This window comes from Urocampus carinirostris, chromosome 1 (genome assembly GCF_059441175.1).
Source record: "Urocampus carinirostris isolate Australia breed hairy pipefish chromosome 1, RoL_Ucar_1.0, whole genome shotgun sequence".
Taxonomy (NCBI): domain Eukaryota; kingdom Metazoa; phylum Chordata; class Actinopteri; order Syngnathiformes; family Syngnathidae; genus Urocampus; species Urocampus carinirostris.
In genome coordinates this window covers 2,203,225-2,229,391 of record NC_142349.1, presented here as the reverse complement: position 1 = coordinate 2,229,391, position 26,167 = coordinate 2,203,225, and the positions used below count along the sequence as shown (strand labels likewise).

General features: G+C 37.9%; 1 protein-coding gene across 3 annotated transcripts in view; it reads right to left on the bottom strand.

The window, feature by feature from the left end:
- Positions 1-4,754: 4,754 nt before the first annotated feature.
- Positions 4,755-26,167, bottom strand: part of ap2a1 (adaptor related protein complex 2 subunit alpha 1) — a 41,991-nt gene continuing 20,578 nt past the window's right edge. Inside the window, exons 11-23 of one of the 3 annotated variants that reach the window (XM_088336074.1) lie at positions 25,295-25,392; positions 22,021-22,252; positions 21,662-21,850; positions 21,417-21,571; positions 18,522-18,584; positions 15,300-15,362; positions 13,427-13,509; positions 12,361-12,449; positions 11,976-12,100; positions 8,743-8,859; positions 8,597-8,666; positions 8,280-8,414; positions 4,755-6,879 (exon numbers count right to left, since the gene is read on the bottom strand). In XM_088336074.1, the coding sequence (XP_088192200.1) occupies positions 6,802-6,879; positions 8,280-8,414; positions 8,597-8,666; positions 8,743-8,859; positions 11,976-12,100; positions 12,361-12,449; positions 13,427-13,509; positions 15,300-15,362; positions 18,522-18,584; positions 21,417-21,571; positions 21,662-21,850; positions 22,021-22,252; positions 25,295-25,392 (1,497 nt within the window). In that variant the 3' untranslated portion in view covers positions 4,755-6,801. The remainder of the gene's footprint in view (positions 6,880-8,279; positions 8,415-8,596; positions 8,667-8,742; positions 8,860-11,975; positions 12,101-12,360; positions 12,450-13,426; positions 13,510-15,299; positions 15,363-18,521; positions 18,585-21,416; positions 21,572-21,661; positions 21,851-22,020; positions 22,253-25,294; positions 25,393-26,167) is intronic. The other 2 variants (XM_088336157.1, XM_088336238.1) reach the window with 2 other exon arrangements.

Genomic DNA, 26,167 nt, shown 5'->3' with positions numbered 1-26,167 from the left:
AAAAAATATATTGGGTCCTTGTTTTTAAGCACTAACATTTAACATTTAATTTTGAAGTAATGTTTAGATATTTTTACTATTATTTCTGTTGTAGTAGTTTATAGTAGACAAACAAAAGGACATGTGGAAATAGCTGGCACAAAAAACTATATCTGTTAGTAGTACTTTATATTATTGTATACATTGTGAGCATATTTGGACTATTTTTGTATGGCGGGCCCAATCATAAAGCTTGCTGGGCTGCATGTGGCCCGTCGCACTGCGGGCCACATGCGGCCCACGGGCCGTAGTGCGACATTTATATTAAAAAAAAGGATGGCCAGGCAAGCTACTTTTTTTCACCACTCGGCCACTTCTGCCCGAATCAGATGACTGTAGATGTTGCACACATAGCTCATTGCATTGTCATGTATTGTTGCGCCGCTCAGCATCTGCACAAATGGGTTGGTGCATGTTGGCTTCATGATGTCACTTCACTTGTGTATTGTTTGTTGATAAAGCAAGTATAGGATCGGGGACCATTTGAATTTCACAGCTTTGGGGGTACTGAGCAAACAAAAATAGTCAAAATATAACAAATGTCTAAATATAATAGTAAATGTAGTACTAGTAATTAAAAAAAATGGGTGGGGAGGCACGGCGGCGCAGTGGTTATAGCGTGTGCGGCACAGTTCGGAGGTCATGGGTCAAAATCCAGGTGCAGATAATGGATGGATGGGTGCCAACTTTGTTCCTAATGTCACTGTGTGTGTGCAAGAATACTATGTAAATGCTATCAAATTACTTCAAAACTAAATATCCAATTTTATTTTTAAAACAGTGTCTATAATATTATTTTATATCCATTCTGATTAAAAAGAAATATGATAGAAATACTTCAAAAATACTTCTACAGTAATGCTATGATACAGAAATACTATTACAAAAAATTTTCAACAGAAACACTTCAAAAATACAACTACAGTAAGAAAAAAAAAATACTAAAGAAACACTACTAGATACTAGTATGGAAATACTTCAAAATACTTCTACAAAAATATTACAAAATACCACGACAGTAGTACTATAATACAAAAATACTGCTACATGAGTATTCTTGTAATATTCCACTCATAAAACGATTCCCCACAAAATGGTCTGGTCTTGCAAGTTCAGTGAATCCAACAGTGTCAAATATTTACCACATAACACTTGATAAGGCCGACAGATATAAATTATCCGCCTTAAAGGATGTCTGCATCGTTGGACTTCCTTGTTGCATTCTGTTTGTTTTAACAAACTCCAAAGATAGTTTCCAATATGGCTATTAGGTTCGAACCTTTTGATCGACACCGCTCTCGACCAATTGCAAGCTTTTTTTTACAGTCCTTAGCCTGCGATAGCCAATGAGGGCCTTCATTGAAAAAATTGACATGACCTAATTCGACCCGAAGAAATCCTTAGCCTTCAGTGACCGAAAAAAATGAAGACCACATTGGTCATCCAATAAATTCCTAACCTAAATATATGCATATTTACGATGTGTATTCAATTTGGAGCCGAAAATAAATGTGCGTTGTGCCACTTGTCATCCATTTTGAGTGTGATCATCATGCGCAAGTGTGCACAATCAGTAGTTTACTTCTGGAAAAAGAAGTAAAACATTTCCAACTCTTTCACGATGTCTAAAAGTCAAATACACGGTTGAAGAGATTTTAGACCTGTAAACTGGCCATCTGCAAATTACCACTTTTGGAAATGCTGTGACATACATCAAAAAATGTTTAAAATACAAGGTTCAGTTTTTCAGATTTTGATCAAATTTGACCAGTGACAAGGTAAGGCTTCAAGCTATTGTCCCAGCTGTTTTTCAGGTAAATTGCTGATGCTAATACACTCATCTGAAGGCATTTAATTGCAAAAAGAAATTCAGGCGAGGATAAAAACCTTCTATTTCTGTGTTCCAACTGAGATGACCCTAACTGTTCAGTCTTGAACAAAATTCAGAGTGTTACCTTTCAAAATAGACCAAAACTGTCCATATTCTCCAGACGGTTGAGTACGTCTTGGATTGTGATTGTATTGTGTAGGCAAATTTCACAGGAATGTTAAGAGGTTGAACACAATTTAGTAATTTGATTTATATTCTATTCATTTTGTCTTTTAGTAGCATATTTGGTATTGGAATATTCTAAAATAATTAAAAGTAAACAAGTTACATTACTGTAATATTATGGCATTCCGTTTACTTTACTGATTACATTTTTTTAAAGTAACAACCCCCAACCCCAAGACTAACATGTTACAAAGGGACGCATTTCTGGAACGCAATTCTTCCTCTCTTTAACAAGTCCTGTAACACGTTATTAATCAAATTTTTGTAACTCAACTGTCGTTACTATGTGACGTCTTATTGCGTTACTCGTTATATGCAAATAATGATTTTACACAGTTTTCAGTCTGCTGAATTATTCTGCATCACTCATAATGTGAATTTCCCTTCAGGGATGAATAAAGTATCTATCTATCTATCTAGCTATCTATCTATCTATCTATGTCACATGCAACCCTAGATCCACTTATCGAACATATTCCTCTCAAACGGCAACCGACGAACTGGAATTGTGGATGGCCTTCAGCATTATTTTTATTTTCTAATATTCTTGACTTTTGTTTCTAAACAGAAGCAGAAGAGAAAACGTTTATTTAAACGGAATTAAAAAAGAAGGAAAACTAACTTGTTATTGCTTTAAAAATCCCCATTTTATTTAATACATAAAATGTAATGATGTCCCCCTTTCTTTTCAACACATAAAGGTCTATGAAATATTGTTAAATGGATCAATAAAAATCAATAACATAAAGAGAATATATATTCATGGTGGTGCCATTATAAGAGTACCACGAGTAATAATGATCATAATATTACCAGGAGAAAAAAAACATCATAAGTCAAATCATGTTTATAGCCCTTAATCACAAAGAGGCTGAACATACAAAGCCTATTGCAAACTACTGGCTATTATGACAACATCCCCTTGTATTTAAAAATAAGAGGGACAGCAGTGTCTCTCAAATTATATTACGAACTTAATTGAGTTGTTAACTTATTAAAATTCAGAAAAAATATACAATCATGACACAGGTTGAAAAATTAGTTCATTTGATGTATGTAGCAAATTTGCCCACAAGAGGAAAGTATGTCGCCCATGCATGGTACTGTACGTCCTTGTAATGGAAAAGGCAACTCAGAAAAGTACTAGGTGTCATGGGAAGTGATGTTTTATTTTGCTTGTTGGATCCACTTATGCGTACGTTGAGTTTAGTAAACAGACAGTTACAATCTCAAAAAGAGCGTTCTTGTGTGTTATTCGTAGTTCCAAAACCATTCCGATGTTTACGAAAACATCATGCCATCTTGCGATTCAAGGAGCATATGTGCTGCTAATCGTCGTTGCTTTGTTTCCGTCTCTGGGGGCCTGTGAACTGTCATAAGTAAACCGGTTGCAGTCATTTCAGAAAGGCCCCAGTTGATTCACAATCATACTGAGGGCGTCATATCGAGGTTTAAGTGTTGTACTCTTTCTTCATGGCCAATTTTTCACTATCTTCAAATTTTAAAAATCCAGCGCTGATCAAAATAACTACATTTTGTTGTTAAATTTTGTTGGTGACTAAAGTCGTTATCTTGTTGCTAGCACATACTTTGTGCTATATTGAGCTGTTCCTGTTCATTATCTTTTTTGTGCCAATGGGCTGCTATAAACTTACACGCAGCTTGGTTACATCACACTCGTTTACAAAAATGGAAATGGTTTATAGGCGTTGGGTAATAATAGTTTGATATGCGATACAAAATGAGAAAGAAAATACTTTGTTTAAAAAGCGGAAAAGTGAGCCAAATTTGGACTCATTTTACATATGTTGATTTCTCCAAAGCAGTGTGTTTAATCTTTTAATCTTGATGACTGCTGTTCTTTTGCTTTTCTTTTTACCGATTTCAATTAACATTTATTTTGCATGTTTTTCCAGAAGAACGGTGTCCAAATTGGTTGAAATGGATTTGTAAATAGGTCATTTTTTGCATTTTATAGTACCTAAGAGTTAATATTTTAAATTTTGATTTAAATGTTTAGCATTTTCAGGGATTTTGCAATGTTTTTTTAACTTTAAATCTGTTCGGTGTGGAAAAAGCCAAAATTGTGCTGTATTTTACAATTTGTTTTGTAGATCTGTGAATATTTTATTTTTCATGTGTTTTTAAGAGATCCCCTTGCAAAAAAATATTTAAAAAACGAATTACTAAATAATTGGGTGCATAATGTTTTTTTATTAACGATAGTATATCATTTAAAAAAAAGGAGCTGTTTGGGAGCCAAAAGCGCTCTTCTCAGTGAGCCGGGCCAATAGTGACAGTTTTCTAAATAGAACTGTCCTATTGGGTGGGACCAAGAGGGAGCGGTCATAATTCACATGACAACGCCATGACAACAAGCCACCGCAGCAGGCAGGTCGGCGTCATTTCCACACACTTTCTTCATTTATTGCGTGGAGTATAATGTCAGACTGCCAAGAAACATTGGCAATGGCATTAATTTCAAGCATTTTCAAGCACTTCACCCAAAATTCAAGCCTTTTTCTGACCTGATAAAAATCAAGCATTTTCAAGGTTTTCAAAGCATCCCTACTGTCTTTTGTTTTTGATGTTCTGTAGTCTGGATGCAATGATGTCATGCTGCAAGAGTGCAAGAATAAACAAAACAGCAAAAGGCATGTCTGGTACATGGCATAGTTTTACTTTCACATTTTTCATTACAGCGTAAATCTTATTTCTAACACAGGTATTGGACACTTTAACATCGATACATGAGGGCTGCATTAGCTAGTGGATACTGCGCGCACACACACGCGCGCACACACACACGCGCGCACACACACACGCGCGCGCACACACACGCGCGCGCACACACACACGCGCGCACACACACACAACAGACAGAAAAAAAAGAGATTACGCTTTACACTTAAATGTTTTTTCATTACTGTGTAGCCATACGATGATGTGACATTGTCGTAAGTTTTTTTTCTCCATTTTCCACTAAGTTCTCACATAGCTTATATGGGACATCTCCTAATACTGTCCCATAACACCACTGCTGCTTGTGTGCAAAAGCCTCCTAGAGAAAATCAAAGCTGTGGAGGCGCCAGGATTAATTCGTTTTTGTTGAACGAAGATTGTACTTTAGATCCGTACATCTAATCAATAACAATGTAATTGGAACAATTAGACCTATTATGTTTTGTAAATACAAAGTTGACTCCAGTTTTAATTTAAGCGCTGATGACTAAGTTTTACTTCGAAAGCTTTAATTCTTAAAGCTTCAACTTTGAGTTAAAAGTTTCAAAGCAGAATTAGTTTTTCCTTTTGAGTATAGAAGTTGAAAAAATGTTACTCATAACTGTCTCCTAAACTGCTGGGCATCCCTACAGAAACAATGCTTAGATCAGAGGTCTCAAACTCGCAGCCCCCAAATGATAGTTTTAAGCCCCCGCCTTAATACGAGAATTAAATGGACATTGTGTAATATATGCCCACTAGATGCTGCTGTATTCTGTAATACAACTGTAATTGAGTGCTAAAAACCTAACAGAAGAATACAAAAAAGAAACGTTTTCCTTTATGTCTTTCTTTGCTAAAGGCTGTATAAAATGGTTCTTTTTTGCTCACTTTAAGTCTCAGTAGTTTGTAGTCATCCTTGGACTCATTTCGGCAACATCTAGTGGACAAATATAGTCTCTTTAAGAACAGCGGAATATTTTCATCATTGCTCTGAGAGAAAACCCCTCGTTTCGACTAACCTCACCCGGAAACTAGCTCCAGCAGCCTCCAACCCAATTGAGTTTAGACCCCTGGTCTAGATCGTACGGTAGGGTAGCTCAAGTTTCACCTGGACATCCTTCAAGACAGCGCCTACTTGAAGTCCTAACTGTTTCAACTGTGAAAATGTTGACCCTGTTTCAGTCATTCGCTATCCATCAAGGTGGGAAGCTTTGGATTAATTAAATGAACCAATAGTTTGATAGGAATGTCTATGAAAGCAATTAAGTAATACGGTGTTGCATATTTACAAACACATGAACAAACAAAATCGCGGCGTGGGCATTGAAATGTAGGGCGTTTATTACAGAATCCCAATGTGGGGGTGTCATGCTGGAGGGTCTCACAAAAGATCCCAGGAGCCTTAAGTGCAATTTTACTGGCCTGTGATCAAGGGGAATGCTTGAAATTAGAGTGCTGGACCTTCAGGTCTTCCTTCATTACTAAACCAGACGTGGGCAAAAAGGAACTACTTGTGTGAACAAGGAAAGGGGAATATGGCTCCATATGCATAATACTATCCCTCATTTGTTTTCAAGGAATTGATTCAAATAACATCCAAGCACACATACATATGCACAGTACATATAACAGGAGCAATACACAACAGCCAGGGCAAAGCATAACAGGCACACAAAATGCCGAGGCGCATCCACTCGCACAGTCCTGGCTGCACACACCAGCTACACAGGTGAAAACCATAAAGAAACGATTATGTAGCATTATGTTAATAAACAAACTAAGGATAAACTTCAATTAGAATCATGACAATAATCTAGTCACTGCTGCTAACAATGACTCTTTTTCCCTTATGTAGGTTACACCTTTTTTGTAATATAGAAACTTTGTTGGAAGGAGAGAAGAGTGGTAGGAAAGGGTAGGGCTCGCTGGTGGGGGAGGTTGGGAGTACTGGTCTTGATAAATGTTCTGGAATTCGTGTTATTCTAGAACTGTTGAGCCAGCAGCTCGCAAAGACGCCGTGACACAGAGTCCTTGCTGCATCGAAGGGTCAGTCGGTACATCTGTATGCACAAAAAAAACACAGATGTAGCATGCATCAAATGATTCCAAATGTATGCATCATCAAAGTTGTTCAACAAAGCAAACATGCTCGTGTATTCAGGGAAAACCGATTGCCATATACCAAAATTATGTACGCGTGTCTGAAATTCAAATGCTAATGGAAGCAACAGTAAATGGTTAAAAAGGTTAATGTTTTTACCTGCATATTAATCTTTATTATCTACACAATCAAATAATTATTAATGTGTAGGTACATGTTTTATAAATATTTTCAATACGCATTTAGCATGTGGCTGTTTTAAAGCAATTTTAGATGGTTATATGCAATGTAAGCTTATATGCAGGTATATACGGTGCGTTTTTCCACCTGAAATGCATGTCTTTGGAATCTGGGAGGAAACCGGAGTGCCTGGAGGAAACCCACGCAAGCACGGGGAGAACATACAAACTCCGCACAGGAAGTCCGGTAGCTGGATTTGAGCCCACACAGGAGGTTCCCAAGACCTTAGAACTGTGCCGCACACACGCTAACCACTGCGCCGCCGTGCTGCCCATCAGTCATTTTGTATTTTGAGAAAAAAAAGGTGTATATATTTGACCATATATGCTTCAAACTGCATAATCCTTTCATTTGATTCATTTGAGAAGAACAATATTTTGCGTGATTTGGCTTGCCATTAGGGTGGAACGATGTCTCCTTAAGTCAGACCAGTTGAGAACCATTCTATTTTGTCTAAATGGCAAAAAATGCCCCAGATAAGAACTAAATGAACAAACACAGCAGTGATATAGGACAAATACGCATGTATTGGTCAGCTCAACTACAGCAACAACTTTGTCAAAATACCGAAGTACCGCTCTTTACCGATTGGATCATGTAACTGTTGACAAGGTATTCTCCACATCAGAAAATCATCTTGGGTTGACTTAACTAATTTCCCGATTCAGTCATGAGTCCAGCCTTTAGGCTAATAAGCAAAAGCCTCTATAGCTTTCTCTGAAAATTTAGCCGTGTCAGAGTGATACAGTATGTGTTTGATATGAATGCAGAACAGTACACAAATCTATGACTCACCCAAAAACTTTCAAGGATGCTGACTTACCGCCATTATGACTGACTAAATTACACATGTTGGAGACTGATGTGATTTCAAATTTTTGTTTTAAGCATTCAATTTAGAGTTGTAGTTTGTAGACTACAAAATTTCTGTGCTTAACATAATGAATGCATTTAAGGCAGTGGTGGGATTTTCCTGCATGACTTTTACACATTTCCCTCTGTTTCTTTGAAAATTTCTACCTTATAAGTGATTCTCTAAAATAAATTTGGGTCCAACAATTTAAGTTTATCTATTTAAAGGGCAATTTCTACAAAATTGAGATCAACAGCTTGTTTTACCTGTGCCTGGGCATTAGGTTCCAGTCTTAACAGACAGCCAACTTGCTGACCCTTGGTCTGTATCACTCCAGCAGAGACGTAGTTCTCTGGATTTGGATCGACATTGTCCAGCAGGGCTGCTCCTAACCCCAGTAACTACAAACAGGCATACCATCCACAAAATTATAATTGATGTAAATCTGAGTTGGATAAAAAAATCAGTTAAATCCCGAGTCATGGTAAAAGAAGTGCAGTAAAGTTTTGGCTAAAACCTAAGAAGGTTATACTAACAATATGGAGATAAAAACTGTCCAAGGGAAGTCACAAAGACATTATACCTTGGCCTTGAGTACTTCGGTGTCCATGCTGTGGTTAGCCTTGAAAATCTTTTGTGCTTCTTGCTGAGGCCTAAGGAAAGTACATATGAAAGCGCTTTCAGTAAAAGTAAAAATAACATTATTGTATTTAAGGGTCTAAAACTAACTGGCTAAGTTGTTTCCAACGCTGGAAGAAATCATTTGAAGACATTTCAGTTGGCTGGAAGAATTTGTTGATAGTGACGGGGAGTTTAAGGGTCAAGTTCTGTAGTGCTCCTCCATATCTGTAACACATAATTACAGATAAGCCCGAAAATAGTTTGACACACAATTTTCACAAATTGGGCTCAAAATGGATTGGACTTGAAGTGAAATAGCTTGACCAGAGTTGAAGTACAGACTGTAATGTTTAACTCAAGTAGTTGAATTATTTCCCAAACAAACCTCATTTTAGGAGCTCAAAATTAAGTGGGCAGTGAAGTGTAAACTAAAAGGTTTGTTGTTGGGTTTTCTCCCCTTTGATGCTTTGCCAGGCCTTTACAGCAGCAGCCTTGAGCAAGTGAAACGCATGCTTGATTGGGTTGAGATTTGGAGATTGACTTATTCCACTTATTTGTTCCAATGGACACCTGGGTTGCCCTAGCTGTATGGATTGGGTCATTGTCCATCTGCAAAAAGAAGCGCTGTCCAATCAAATCAGTAGCATTTAGCTGAATCTGAGGATAAAGTATATCCCTGTATACTTCTACAGTTATCTGTTGTAATGTCATCAATGGACACAAGTGACCCAGTGCCCATGGAAGACATGCATGCCCATGCCATCACGCTGCCTCCACCATGTTTCACAGATGATGTGGTGCGCTTTGGATCATGTGCTGTTCACCTTTTTTTCTCCAAACTTTCTTCTTCCCATCATTCATGGTACAGGTTTATCATTGTCTCACCTGTCCATAGAATCCCTTTTTAGAAGTAGGCTGGATTTTTTAGGTGTTTTTTGGCAACGTAAACTCTGGCCTGTCTATTTTGGGGACTTAACCACAATTGCTCAAGGCAGTGGTTATTTTTGCCAAAAATACATGGAAACTCTCTTGTTAGCATTCGCAGTGAACCTCTCTTGTGGGGAAAAATTTGTACACAGACTTATTTGAAGGTAGTTTTTTGAACTTCGACTTATACCAGCTCGGTAGCCTAGATGGAAGGGCGCCCGCTCCGAGACTGGGAGGTCGCTGGTTCAAGCCTCGGCCGAGTCATACCTAAGACTTACAACATTGGTACCCATTGCCTCCCTGCTTGGCGCTCGGTATTAAGGGTTGGAATTGGGGGGTTTGGTCATCTAATGACTCCCAACACAGCAGTTGGGTCTAAAAAAAAAAAAACCCGGCGCCGATCAAAGGCGACGAGTCACGTCGATCGCTTAGCATGACAAAATGATTTCCGGTAGATATCATGTTGATGGTTGATACTGGCTGAATAATAATAAAATACTAACAAGACAAACTAAAAAAAAACAAAAAAAACAAACACCCCCCCCCCCAAAAAAAATAAAATAAAATATATATATATATATATATATATATATATATATATATATATATATATATATATATACACAGGACTGTCTCAGAAAATTAGAATATTGTGATAAAGTTCTTTATTTTCTGTATTGCAATTAAAAAACAAAAATGTCATACATTCTGGATTCATTACACATCAACTGAACTATTTCAAGCCTTTTATTATTTGAATATTGCTGATTTTGGCTTACAGCTGAAAAAAACTCAAAAATCCTATCTCAAAATATTAGAATACTTTCTCAGACCAGGTAAAAAAATAATTTTATAACAGCAAAACTATATCAAACATTTGAAAATGTCCATTGATGCACTCAGTACTTCGTTGGGAATCCTTTTGCACGGATTACTGCATCAACCTGGCGTGGCATGGAGGCAATCAGCCTGTGGCATTGCTGAGGTGTTATGGATGCCCGGGATGCTTCGATAGCGGCCTTCAGCTCATTTGCATTTGTAGGTCTGGTGTCTTTCATCTTCTTCTTAACTATACCCCACAAATTCTCGATGGGGTTCAGGTCAGGGGAATTAGCAGGCCAATCAAGGACAGTGATGCCATGGTCAGTGCACCAGTTACTGGTGGTTTTGGCACTGTGGGCAGGTGCCAGATCATGCTGGAAAATGAAATACTCATCTCCATAGAGCTTTTCAGCAGATGCAAGAATGTAGTGCTCTAAAATCTCTTGGTACACAGTTGCATTTACTCTGGACTTGATGAAACACAGTGGACCAACACCAGCAGCTGACATGGCTCCCCAAACCATTGCTGACTGTGGGAACCTCACACTGGATTTCAAGCAACTTGGATTTTGCTCCTCTCCAGCCTTTCTCCAGACTCTGGCGCCTTGACTTCCAAATGAAATGCAAAACTTTGGACTTTGGACCACTCTGCAACTGTCCAGTGCTTCTTCTCCATAGCCCAAGTCAGAGTCTTCTTCCGTTGTCTTGAGTTCAGAAGTGGCTTGACCATGGGAATACGGCTATTGTAGCCCATTTCCCGGACACGTCTGTGAACTGTGGCTTTTGATACCTGGACTCTAGCTTCAGCCCACTGTCTTTGAAGCTCCCTCGAATTCTGGAAGCGGCTCTTCTTCACAATTTTGTTAAGGCTGCAGTCATCTCTCTTGGTTGTGCAGCGTTTCCGGCCACATTTTTCCCTTCCAACAGACTTTTTGTGGATATGCTTTGAAACTGCACTCTGTGAACAGCCTGCTCTTTGAGAAATTTCTTTTTGTGTCTTACCCTCCTGATGGAGGGTATCAACGATGGTCCTCTGGACGGCAGTCAGATCAGCAGTGATTTAGTTTACTGAACCAAGCTGAGTGTTTTTAAGGCTCAGGAAACCCTCGCAAGGTGTTTCGAGTTAATTAGATGATTCAGGTGATTAGTTGAATAGCCTACTTGTATACTTTTTCATGATATTCTAATATTTTGAGATAGGATTTTTGAGTTTTCTTAAGCTGTAAGCCAAATTCAGCAATATTAAAATAATAAAAGGCTTGAAATAGTTCAGTTGATGTATAATGAATCCAGAATGTATGACATTTTTGTTTTTTTAATTGCATTACAGAAAATAAAGAACTTTATCACAATATTCTAATTTTCTGAGACAGTCCAGTATATATATATATATATATATATATATATATATATATATTAAAGAGTCTCACTTATAACTGGAGTTCTAAAGTACCTACTACACTCGTGCACCACTTATATGCAGCCCCAAATATAGGAGCATCAACAGCAAACATTATTAAAGAGGATCGAATTAGTTCAGTTTGGACTCTAGATTATTTACAATTCTAAAGCTCGCATAATTTTGCACTCACCTAAACTTGATGTTAAGTAGCGGAGCATCAGAAAAGTCCGTCAGACATTCAATGTTGAGGACCTGTTGAATCTGGGCACCACCCTCTACCAGTGGTTCCACTGGCTTGGTTTGAACATTAAGCTGTGATTTGTTGTCAAGGAGCATTAAAAAGATGCAACACAGAGATGCATTTGGCTGAAGGGAACACTAGATATTTATTCACAAGCAAAGCTTTGAATATTTTTTTTAAAAAAAATGTGTTTTAAGAACATCACATATGAGCAGAATGCAATTAAATTATTCATTAAAAATTCCCAATCGAAACATTCAAGAAAAGCAAAATGTCACCTTTAGATTGTGTACTAATGGTATCCATCGACAGTCACGATCAAAAAAAGGATATGAGTCTGGAGCTCTCCAGGATAGCTGACCGTGGTGGTGAAGCTGGCAAACTGCACTGATGTCTTATTGCCATAGAACAGGTACATTCTCCCTATGAGTAGGACAAAAAAAATGTTTATTTTTTGCTTTCCAAAGCTGAGACCCTCAATTGGCTGCCACTTATGGAATAATCAGTACATTATACTGTCAGTTACAAAGGTTAGAAATGTAAAATGATGACAAACAAAAGCCACACACTGAACATGTATTGTTTCCAAAATTTGATTTAAAGTAATAGGACCCACCCCAAATAACAACAACCAAACCAGACAAAAAAGAGAATGTGACTGGTGAAGTCTCATTTGACTTCTCATACATTAATGAGCAGAATTTGCCAAGTGTTTGACTTTAGGAACCTGGCATAAACTAAGCCAGAAACCCCACCTCGATAAAATAAAATCTAAGTTGCAAATGGCTAGGCATAGGTCTAGCACAGGGGTCTCAAACAGTGCCCATGGGACCTAAGTAGCCCATAAGACCACCTGAGTAAACTAGTTCTGAACATGGGAAATTTTACTTCTAACTGGCATGATGTTTAGCTGTTGACTGAGCCTACTTTTAAAGTCTAACAATTACAACCTGGTAATAACAGAGCAAAAACATATCAATAACATGCAATTTTAGAAATGCATATGAAACTGGTAGCCCTTTGCGCTAATCTGTAATGAAATGTAGCTCACAGCTTCAACCAAAGCAAACTAAAAACTCTGATGCCACCAAATTTGTTTAGCCACTGTATTCAGTCACATTGGATGGTGGGGGTATGGCTGTTTTTCTTCAGAAACTTTTAAGCGGGGTAGAATTTGATCCATGAGTTTAACCTGAAATCGCGGTGGAGTTAATGGTATAATTAGTTACATGTCTAGTCACCAAATTAATCACTAATACATTTGATCCATACCGATGACAGATAAAATAGTTAGAAATTGCATTATACAGTATATATCAATCAGTGCTTTACTGTGAAGCAGATCTTGACGTAACAATGACTTATCCCCAATGTTTTGTTTAAACAATTTCATTACTCACCAAGATTTTGACGATATTCTGACTTGATGCCAATCTGTAAGAGCTGATTCTCAAACAAAACACCATTGTTCTTGCACACAAACCTATTGAACAAAAACAGCTTCAAGTATCATCATGATGAAATGGACATACACAAAAAAATAAAACAGATGACATGCGGAACTTGAAATAATAAATAAATGGAAGCCTCACACCAAAAGAAAAACACTGTACTGATGCTAAGTGCTCCTTCATGCAGATGCATAGCAATAAGTGACCTTTGTGTCCTTTATTTAATACTTGGTCTCTGTGAGACACTATGAAAGTGTGAGTCAAATCTACAACTTAAAGGTATATCCAAATTAAAATCATGCATAATGTGAGAAAATACTACATGGTATTTGCATAAAATCTACATATATTTTATTGAGATATATCAATTATTTTACGGAATTTTGAATTTTGAAGACAGCCTGTCTCACCTTTGACTTCCTGAGCTGTGACATCATCAGAGTAACACCGGCACCCACGCAAGCCAGTCACCATATTGGTCTATGTGTTAATTCGTCAAAGATGAGTGTATGAGTGTTTTAAGCCAAGTTTTGCAGGTGGATGCAATAATGGTACAACAAAGGGTGAGCAACAACGTAAAGCGGCTACAGCAACAACTACGAATCCAGCCGGGAATACACCAATGGACATGTCAGGCTATTGATGACAGCTGCTAATAGGGCCGGACCTGAACAATCAACGTAAGGCGGTAGAAGCCTAGCCAGGAAAACGCGAGGCTGGCCAACCAAAAACACGCAGTGAGAAGCCAGGCTAACCGGAAACTGACAAAGAAAAACGGGTACGGCGACGAACACAAACCCGGCTGGGAATAAACCAATAGACACAGCACGCCAGCCAACTAACCTGCTGATAATGGGGACTAACCTGGAAACAAAACTGGAAGCTTTCGGGTGCCATGACGCTAAAGGGGAGCTAGTCGGACAATATCATACCAACCGAACAGTTCTTTGTTCTGCTTTTTTTTATAGCGTCCATTTTTATGTTAGACATATTTCAATAATCAAAATGTGGACATTCATGAATCGATTGATTTTTTTTTTCAAGTCAGAATCACAATGCATACAATAATTAGAAATGTCCCCTACACCTAAAAATCAGTATTGAAATCTTTGAGCTGTATTTTGGCACACATGCGATTAGATATATAAATGAGAAAATCAGAACAGATCAAATTTGACCATCCATTCTCGGTTTAACTATAAATTACATGGTCACACCAAGAAACTTAAGTTCAACGCAAAGTCATTTATATTGGATGTTGGGAGACGATGGGTATTCTATACTGTTGCTACCCACAATAAAAACGGGTGCCGTCATGAACAAGACCCCGTCAACTTTTTTCTTAGGCTTTCCTGCAATATAATCCAATTGGGGTTTGTGATAAACCTATGTAGGGGCGTACCTGTTGTAATGTGGTTAGCAATCATCCAGAAGAGAGGTTATTACACCATTGGCTGAATATGATCGCATCTGGAGAGAGTCAGAGCTCATTCAACATCAATACAGACATGAAAAACATGCATGGTTGTCGATAAACGTTTGGCTTGAAATAGCGCGCTACAGAGCACATCATATGAAGCAACATGCTAATGTTAGCTTCCAGAAGAGTATCAGGCCCCGGTTGTTTTGTTTTTAAAACCTCATTTCTGAGTTGTAGTTCTATGAAAAGGAAATCAGTATTTCTGGGTGTATGTGCCGAACATTCAGGCTTTGTTACTTAATTTATTCAATAATGCTTTCGTGTACATTGCAGATGAGATGCAGTAATCATGCACAGCCAGCAAACACAAAACCCAGAGGCTTAAACACAAAAAGAGCTTACTTGTTAAGGAGTTCATCAGCCTCAGAGAGAGGGGGAGCAGGATCCTCAGAGGGAGGAGCAGAGCTGTAAGAGCACAAGATAGAGCAAGGATGTAGACAGCCCGCAGAAGAGAAGAAAAGTGTATGTGAAGAAAACAAAGAATCCATTCAACACGTGCTCTCAGGCATTATGTTGAAGATTTGTTAAGGACAGATGAACAAAATACAGAGATGGTAAGTAACAACATCCAACAACCATTGTTTAATTTAACAATTCTAAAAAAGGAAAAAGGATGAAATCTATTCTAAACACCAACAGTAGAACATGTCTTTGGGCACTTTCTGTTTTGTTTGAATATACATGAAAAACCAGACTATGCCAAAATGTAGGCGTCTGCATGCAATTTAAGACAATCCTTTAAATAGCGTTAGAAAACTATGGTCCCTAAGAGCCAAAGTCCTGCTTGTGTTCGATGTTTTGCGAGATTTGTTTGAACAGGATTGTTTACAAAGCTTGCTGTGATTTGTAGGGCTACAAAAACTAATCGATTACATCAATTAAAGACGATCATTAAAAGCGTTGGCAAACTAATTAGATCATCGATTTGTTGTATCAAGTGATTTATTAGCCATTGAGCCATTAAATCAATGCAAGAGTGTGCACAATTCCCTTGTGACGCTGTGAGTTATAAAACAACTTTGGTCGGATAGAGGGAGCCAAGACCAATTACATAAAAAAGTTTACTTTTTTTAAGTTATCGAACATTGTTTCATCACAAGCAAAATTGGCATGGAATTTTTAATTTGGTAGTGTTTGGTTGTTCCATCATAAAACTAAGTTAACAAAGGAACAGAAAGCGCTGCAGAAGTACAGAGAAAAAAAATTCTCAAAATAGGTTGATAAATAAGTAAAGTAAGAAGAACAATAATAAATATATTTAACTCCACACAAGAGACAGGTTTTTAAGAATATATCTTATATTCATATTAATGTTTATCCTATTTAAAAATTCGAAATTTTAAAGAGTGGGTTTACATTTTTGATATATTATTTGGTGGCTAAAATTCTTTGCTACAAAATAAAATGTATTGCTGTTTTGTTTTTGTCTTGTATGATAACTCCAAATATAAGATGATCTTATAGTAAGGTGGTACGGAAAGGATATCTTGTGTATTTGCAGGTGTATAGCATACATTTGAATTTATTTTTATTTATTGTCAAGTTAATTGACAAGGACTTTGATTTTTGATATTTTTATATTACAGAATATGCTGTTGTCTTGAGCACATATCTTACTATCTGTCCAAAACACCAATATTTGAATAAAGGAGGAAATTACATTTCTTTAAGAAGTCCAATTAACCGATTCATCAAAAGAATTATCGACCAACTCATTGATTGTTAAGATAATTGTTAGTTGCAGCTATAGTGATTTGATCATTTGAGTCATCCACAGAAGGTGACATCAAAACAAGGCAAGAGTGGCTTGTAAGGACCTTAACGATAAGCACGCACACCAAACAAAATCAGCACATAAAATAAGGATAAAGGATAAAAATTAAAATCCAAAGAAAAAAATTAAGAACTTTCCCAAGACATTTTCACAGAATTCTATCATAGGCAGATTTAGTTGTAAGGAAAGATATGTAGGAGCTCGATGCCATAAACTTTGTTCGGTAAGAAAAATATGTCATTTGAGGTTTTTTTGGAGTGTTGTGTGGTCACGCACATTCTAAAATGCAGAGCTAATTCACAAAGGGTAAAATGAATGTACAGTGGTACCTCTTTATATAGGCACACCTCTGAACACAAGAATTTAGGTATACAATTTTTTATTTATTTTTCTTACCAAAAACTATCTTGCTTTACTGAGGAAAATCCAGTTCACGAGCCGTCCCAGAGGCTAACACTAGAGACCGCTTAAGAGGCCTCTCCGCCAGTATCTACTCCTGCAGTTTGCACATGCAGACTTCACAAGCGAAAACATTTTTTATAAATGTGTTTTATGTGTGTACGTTCTTTTAAAGTTACAATAACTTTAAGTGCTTCATCAACAGCCTCTGTAGAACATATACCTGTTACCCTTTGACAATTGCTCCCCTTATTAAAGTTGCTGTCCGGAATTTGAAACTTTGCACTCTGCCGCCAGCTCTTGGCTTAAAGTCATGGTAGCAGCTTATTTATCAAGTACCTGCATTTCTTAGACAGCTCGAATAAGCTCTTGACTCATCTTTTTTGAGGTTTGGTTTAAACAGTTCTTTTCTTACTTCTACCATTTTCGTGCTATACAAACAAAAAATTGTGATGGCGAGCATAAACTCACTCTCCTATCTCCCTTCCTCTCCTACAGTGTAGCGCATAAAACTAAGATAAAAACAGATCTCCGCGTTGGGAAAAGGTTATAAAGGCTCTTTGAACTCAGTTGGGCACTGTGTTAACATTTAATCAATAGAGAACTTTTTAAGGACACTTAAAATAATGTACCCCACCATTAAGCGATAAGAAACCTTACAAACACAACAAGCCAACTATTTACTCACAGCAAAACCAAATAGGTAGAATACTGCGACAACATTAGCAATCAAGTGACAAAGACCATCCGGATTCGCAACTAACACCCGCCCGCCTCTAAGCGCACACATTCGTTATGGCGCTCATAATAAACTCAGATTTTATTTTGGCAATATAATCTTACTTATCTTATTTCTGAATTTTCTATGTGTATTATTTGAATGTGTTTTTCAATTATCAGAAACATGTGTTTTATAGCTGTTTACGCAAAAGCTTTTGGGAGGAAGGGAGCATTTGTTTTTGTTTCATATCAGGAAAATTAACTCGTAACATGAGCAATGTGAGCTAAGAACACGATCCTGGAACAAATTTATCTCCTAAGAAGAGGTCCCACTGTATGAGATTAAAGTGCATGCAATTTTACATAAATTAAAAGTGACAGTCAATTGACTAAAAACAGATGTTGAAAATGACATAACCAAATTCTTTTTATCAATGGCAATCTAATTTTAATGTTTTAGATCATTTCTTATTCACATGAACATAGATTAAAAGTATTCTGAATCAATGCTATTATAACACTATAAAGGTTTATTATTAATAATAATGATATTATTGTTTTTAGTTTAGATTATTTAACTCTTTCAAAGAATAGAAATAGAACGGGGTGCAAAGGAAAAAACCTATAAAATCTGCCCCTAAATATAGTATATTCCAACTACAGGCCCTTACTCCGAATCACCAGAACCCTCCACCAATAAGGAGTCAGTGGTCTCAGTGGGCTCTTCCAGATCTCTGTCAATGTAAAATCACGGTATGGGAGAGGACAGACATGCATTCAATCCAAAAACACACACAGAGACACAGACACGCAGGAACATGGAGAGAGGAAAAAGAGAGAAAGAGACGAAAGAACAAGTCACAAACACAATAAGTTAAGATAGAACAGATGAGTAAAAAGAACTTGCCAACCAGGAGAAGAAGTGACATTGATTTGCACCAATTAGCTATTACGGAAGAATATTCTGATTGAACAGTAACTCTAAGAGTGCACCTTCGAGAAAAAAAAAATGTTGGAAAAAAATGGGGCCAACAAGTTTTCATGTAAAGCGCTAAATGACTTACACTCGTACATACATGCAAGTGAATTTCCGGAAAGAGGCAAAAAGAAAAGAGGGACTACCTGGCAAGCGTTTCTGATGTGCAATGATAAAATACTTGAATATGTAATGTGCTAAAATAGTTATCTTTCTGGAAGGAACTAAGAATTGCACACCTATAAACAATTCAGTGGTTAACCAGCACATTTTGCCACATACTTATAGATTTTTTAAAATTTTGTTTGGACTAAAGAGAGAATTCATCACTTTCCTCCCGATTGGTAGTTCTGTAAGGCAAATGCAAAAAGTACAACAACTTTGTGTCAAAAAGTAGACAAGCACAACACAGTGAAAAGCAGTGCAATCACCCGAACATTCAAGAATACAAACTCATTTACATAAAAGACAATGAAGTGACAATCCAGTATTTCTTCACAATTTCTTATTTTCCGAGCCAAATGTCAAAGACAGTTTAAAATTATCTTTAGCCTTTGAGCAGCAAGGTTATAAATAATTTAATGTGACCGTATCAAATAGTTCAGGTAACCACCATATTAGTTGGTGCAATGGATCATAACTAACCCGTGATCTGTTCAGATCAAGGTTTATGGTACAGGACACTTGTGATCCGCAGATTGCTTTCAGGAAAACAAATGCAATGTCAGGGGCGCATGCTTTATTCTCACACAGAATGATCACGTCATGGTGAGGAAACCACCAGTGTCATTTAACCTGTTTTCACAATCATAAGACGCATATAATAGTTGAGTTTTTCTTTAAATTGTGCGGTGTGCCCTATCATGCAGTGCGCCTTGTGTGTGTTGTAAAGAAGCGGTCGTAGCTGAGGCTGCCATTCATACTTCAGAGCATAATACACAATTCAATTTTTTGGCTGAAATCCGATGTTTGTGTATTGTTTAAAGTTATTGTGCATAACAGAGTTGTCCCCCCAGAGAGGAGGTGGACTTGCTAACACGAGGTGGTGTATCCCTGGGCACAAAGATTTCCATCTGCCGCAGGGACGTCGAACTTTTGGACTAGCGTGTGACGTCATCCACTCCGCTGTGGCTAAACTACAACAAAGCACCCCGAGGGCATCCTGTTAATCTGTTAATACACAACAATGGAGACTGCTGGAAATGTGAATTTCCCTACAGGGATGAATAAAGTACATATCTATCTCATATATTAATTGAGTCCAAAACCTCACTTTTCCTCCATTGAATGTTTTGCATATTTTGTTCGCCGTGTAGTGTTGATTTCTAGCTAAGCAGAAGAACATCAAAACTGAGTTGCCACGGGATAATGAAGATGAATAAATCCATGGTTTGCAAGAAGAGGAAGCTGAAAAACGAACTCAGACAAGTTTTACTTTGTAATCAATACTGAGATAAACCAAAACCAAACTCGGATTAGCTCTCGCTGTATTTTTAAATATACCCAGCCATATGCTTGGCTGTGTGGTCGGGCGCTGCAGCAGAGGGGGGCTCGCTGAATAAGAGGGGGACCCGCTGCGGCAGAGAGGGACCCGCTGCGGCAGAGGAGGACCCGCAGAGGAGGACCAGAGGAGGACCTGCTGCAGCAAATAGAACCAGTTGCGCCCTATAGTCTTGAAAATACGGTGAATCAAAAGTGCGGGTGCATTTTGCCTTTTTTATCAAAAGTGGAAAAAAGTTAATCGATAAACCTTTACCGCCACTGTTACACAAGAAAGCCCAATCAATAAATCAATACATATGAGGTTGGTAATTCTGCTGGCCTCAATAAATTAAGTCACATAATTTTCACCTTATCGCCCTACTAAATACACGATATTGAATCATTCTTTTTCTCAACACCTGTTTGATATCTAAGTGAGTAAACTAATTTAGTCTCTCAACTTGGGTCTACCAGTTCCTGGATTGCCCTATATGCTAACCATTTTTATTGAAATGTTCCCGGGGTAATTTTCATTTATGAATTGCTTTACATAATCATCGTGTTTATCTTTCCTGTCTGTTTTTTTCTTGACTGATGCAAAAAAGTTATCTGAACAGCTGATTTTCTGATTAGTTGCACTCCTACACCAGACCTAAGATCCTGCATGTCAGTGTCATGTCTTAATTAAGGTTAGAATTTGCTCAGTAAAACTTTTCACAGTTTGTCAGGAGTTTTGAGTGGGCAGATAAAAGGTCATTCTTCAGGGTTTTAAGTATTTTCATGTTGAGGCCATTCATTAACAAAAGGAGTTTGTAGACAAGCCTGATCATTTATATTCTAACATACCAACGTCACACATTCACATTTGATCCAAAAACTGACTAGAAAAGCACAGGGACTCTTAAGAAGCCACCATTGGAATTTTCCTGACAAGAGCCAATGTATGACTTTTTCTGCTCATTTAGTCAACCTTTACCCTGTGACGCAATCAGTCAGCGCGTTTGTCTGTTAAGTGAAAGGTTGGTGGTTCAACCTCACCCAGGGACGCCCCCGCGACCCATATAAGGATAAGCGGTACAGCTGATGAGATGAGATAGTCAACCTTTACCTTAAAAATCCGTCGTCATTAACTGCAGCAGAGGATGCCGCAGGCCCTGCTTCAGAGAACACATCCACCAACAAACTTCCAGCACTAGTTGGAGCGGTGCCAACAGGAGGTCCAGCTCTGATCCCAAGAAGGTCTGCTGATGGTGATGGGGTAGACTGGTAGCAAAATTAAAATTACATTAGGGACAAAATGACAAATTTGCTTTTGCTGCCCATGCGCAAATAAATGACAGCTTGCCAGCTTACAGCATTAGAAGCACCCATAGCCGGTGTGTCTGGACCCCGTTCGCCCCCACCGTTCAGCTCTCCGCCTTCCCGTTTGCTATCCTCCAAATCTGTGACAGAAACTGCACCAGGCCCTTTTTTCTTCTTCAGTTTAGCCAATATTGAAGACTCCCTCTCAGGGAAAGGAGGCATTTCTTCCAGAACTGTGGCCTACAAAGGGAAATAGCTTTTTTGAGAGTGCAAGTGGAATTAACAAGTGATCATTAGCATAGAAGCCAGAAGAGGGTCTTCATAAAGTGTTTTGCATCTATTTCAATCATAATCATTAAATAGGTATCAAAATTTATTGAATAGTATAAAATCCTAAATTCCTGATTTACCAAAACATCGGTGCTGGCAATAGAGGAGAGCTTCAAATACTCCACAGCACGCTGCTGCAGCTCAACATCAGAGTTGCGAATCTGGCTATCACAGCGAAGGACTTCCTGAATTGTGGCCTTAGTCTCTGGGAACAAGTTGATAAACTTGATGTAGGCTGACAAGAGGAGGGCACGAGTCGGCACGGAGCACAGGTGGAACTTGGAATGAAGAAGGTTGAATTGGACTAAGGGGCTGCATAGCAGAAAGAAACAAGTTAGTTTTTGTGCTTTCACTTGACTATATTTAGGGATGATTTTCAGGCCGATATTTACAGAACATAAAATAAAAAAATGAAATCACAGTTAATCCTAAGAGAGAAAATGCTGTGTTTTTATTTTCCTTCCCCTCGAAAAAGCATGGCTATCGGTTCCCCCAGGATTTTCCCATTAAAATTTGCTACTTTTTAAGACCTTTTCAGGACCACATCCAATGAAATTTAAGACCAATCATGCACATATTCTAGCGTACTTTTGTAAAATAATGTGTCAGAATAACTAATTGTGGCCTGTACAGTTCTTTTGTGAAAAATTGTGATTAAGGGATATACAAATAAATGTGACTTGACATAAGATAGGGACAATTAATCTAAATAAAACAATGCAGAGTGTACATGCGCACACCTGGTGCAAATCTTCGACCCACAGCCCTATAAACCTCTGATGCAATCTTTTAACACTGTGTAAACAAAACTCTGAAGAGTGTGCGTTTGTGATGCTATATTACACAAAACAACATAACATATTAAGGCAAATATCAGCCTGGAGAGGGATAGGCTTCGCCAGGCTATACTTGCCCAAGACACACCAAATTAATTAGTGCCTCCGCGACCTTAGTGATTAAAGCAGCAATCATTATTTTAATACATGAAATGGCGGCAAAGATTCAAATACTGTAAATTTGGACAATGAGCTGCGACTTTTTCCCCAAGCTTTTAACCCTGCTTATGCAATGACGCGGCCAATTTATGCATTTTTTTTCTAACAGCCACCAGGGGCGCCCAAACAGTAAAGGTAAGAGTGAGAGACAGGCACGTGGAATATATGTGTTGAGGAAGACACAAGTTTAATGTAACTTTCTGCTTTGTGCATGAATAAAACTAGTGTGAACAAACCCTCTTCATGGAAAAGGTGTCAATTGAAAATGGAGCACTAATTACCATATTGGGAATAAATTTACGAAAAGGAAATATGTAAGAAAACAACATCCAACAAAGCAGAAATGTTTAAGGCAGATTCCTCTTTATCTGTCGGGATTATCGTGTGTTTTGGAGAAAATATTTGCCACGATTGTATTTACTTAACGGTCCTGGATATAAAGAGTCCATATTTGCAGGGAATCCTCTAATCGGCGGATGATAGTTTTTGAGTATTTTGTTTCAGACTGATTGTGACGTTTCTGTGATGTGTGTATTTTGAAATCTATCAAACTTGAATACCAAGAGTTTACTTTCCAATGTGTGACATGACGTATTTTGTGAATTTCCCTGCAGGTATTTATAAAGTATCTATCTATCGATCTTCAGTGACATTATTGTGAATACATTATCGTAAATTTTAAATATTTGACACGATTTGATTCTACCGATTATCCATGATGTAACAAAGCCATTTTCGCAGACATCCAAAGAAGTTGAGTACTGTACCAGGGGATGTACTGGTGAGTTACGCCGGCTTTACAGTTTTTGGGCATCTTGTTTCTCTGATCTGTATAATTTGAAACGATCATCATATCCCGAATCTCAAAAGTTCAAGCTTTTCGATGATATTTGGCACAATGCACTTCAGTGACTGGTGACATCGTACGGGCATGTATTTGTTTATCATTAGTCCGGTGGCCCATCAGTGGGCAGTCAGAACGTTAAGGGGTTAAGGTAACGTATATTACTAAATATCTTTCTGTGCACCGTCTTTCTTTGTATATATCTTATGTTTCAATGTGGGCACATGCGTCATATAGTCAGGTGCGACTTATGTAGGTACAAAATGTTTTTATATTTTATTTATTTATTTTTTTAATGTCCCAAGTGCGGCTTATAATCGGGTGCACCTAATAGTCTGAATTTTACGGTAGTTTGAAAGTTACAGACAACACTTTTAAGAGTTAAGAAATGTTTTGTGATTTTCGTTTGTACATTTAGAAATCTTTTGGAATAATTGTTGTGTTTTTGTTCAGTAAAATATGATGAAAATTAAGTTTTGTCGTTTTCATTTATATGATAAAATAATTTTATCAAATATTGTGCTAGAGTTTGCGTTAAGCCACAAACATGTTATTGGCTGAGAGGGCTTGGTGCTACTGGCAGCCAAGGTACCTGTCAACATTCCCGTCAGGTTAATGTAGAAGATTTGCGTTAAGGTGCCTGCCTCTGTGTAGCCACAGAGAATGCTAAAGGTTTATCACTCTTCATGTGCAGATCCATACCGTTTGTCCCGTTGTGCCGATCTTGAACTTTTTCGACACAGGGTGCACCGAGCCTCTCACTCATTACGTGAGATAAAGGCAGGGATTCAAATACTGTAAATTTCGGACTATAAGCCGTGACTTTTTTCCCCAGGCTTTTCAACCCAATAGTTTATGCAGCGATGGGGCCAATTTTAGCATTTTTTTCTAACAAGTGCCAGGGGCACCCGAGCAATAAAGATGAGAGTGAGACACGTGGACTATATGGTTATCCTCCCTATCACTCAGCCACAACGGGTTACACCTACACCTTCCAATAACAAAGTTACTCAAAAGACAACAGAGGGTTAAAGACAGACTCCAGGTAAAGCTGGGAATCAGGATTTTCCGACCGACGCATTGCATTTATCGGTCAAAGATCGATAGAGTTGTTGAACGTGAGAAATGTTACTACAGAACATTCCATACTTTTTTATTTTGTGATGTTTTCATAAACATTGGAATGATTTTGAAATATGAATAAAGACGCAATGACGCACTTCTCTTGCATCGTATCTGTTTACTTCCAGTTTTGCGCACACTCAATCAACACGTCAGGCGCGCGCATCCACAAATCAAACAAGGCAAACATATTAATTTCCTTTACACCTATATATAACTGTTAGCGCTACCAGAAAAAACAAAAAATACATTTACAATTAAATTTAAGACTTGGTCTGGCATCAATTTGCAGTTATCAAGTTATCAAACTTCTTTAAGTTTTTAAGACTCCGCATGAACCCTGTTAAGAGTTATTGTGCATCCCTAAGTGTATTACCTGAATAAGCCACATACCTTGAACGGGGGTCACCAGCTATGAGGTTACCAAACTCTCCAAGAATATATCCTCCAACCTTCACCATGTTCTCATGGCAGGCTGGGGCCTGCAAGGCCTGAAAGAAACAACAAAAACACTTCGTCTAAGTGAGACACAATAAGATTGGAATTAGATGGGCAACCACTTTTTCCAAATGCTTTAAAGCATTATTTGAGCTTGGGGGCCACATTGTAGGAAAAAAAACTTTTAGTGGGGCCGGACAAGCAGATTAAACAGAGGAGGAGAGAGAAATAAAGAGAAAATGATAAAAAAAAGAGACCAAGAGAGAGAACAAGAAAATGAGAGAAAAAGAGAGGGAAAAGAAGTGAGAGATATAGAAAATGAGAACAAAAAAGAAAGAGAGACAGTGATATGGTGAAGCAGAAAGAAAAAAAAGAAAGAATTAAAAAAGAAAGACAAAGAGAAAAGAAAAGAGTAACAGAATGGAAAGAGATAGAGGAAGACAGAGAGAGAGAGAGAGAGAAGGAGAGAAGAGAGAATAAGAGATAAAGGAGAAAGAGAGAAGACCAGAGAAAGACAGATAAGGAAAAAGAGAAATATAGCTCCAGTTGCGTTGCGAGTGGCGCCTAGCTTTTTCAAAATCAAGTGGACATATTTCAAACTGCAGCTTCTTTTTCTTTGTCATTCTCTGGGTGTTGTCTCGCGGGCCAGATTAAAAATCTTGGCGCGCCTGATCTGGCCCACCGGCCGCATGTTTTTAAGCAGTGCTTTAAAATCTGCATATTTACACCCAAATGGGAGTTTAATCAAATTGCCTAAGGGTTGGAGTGGGCTAATTCAATAATCTGAAGTTGCACTTGTTTTATATCCTTGTATCGGTCTTGGGTCAC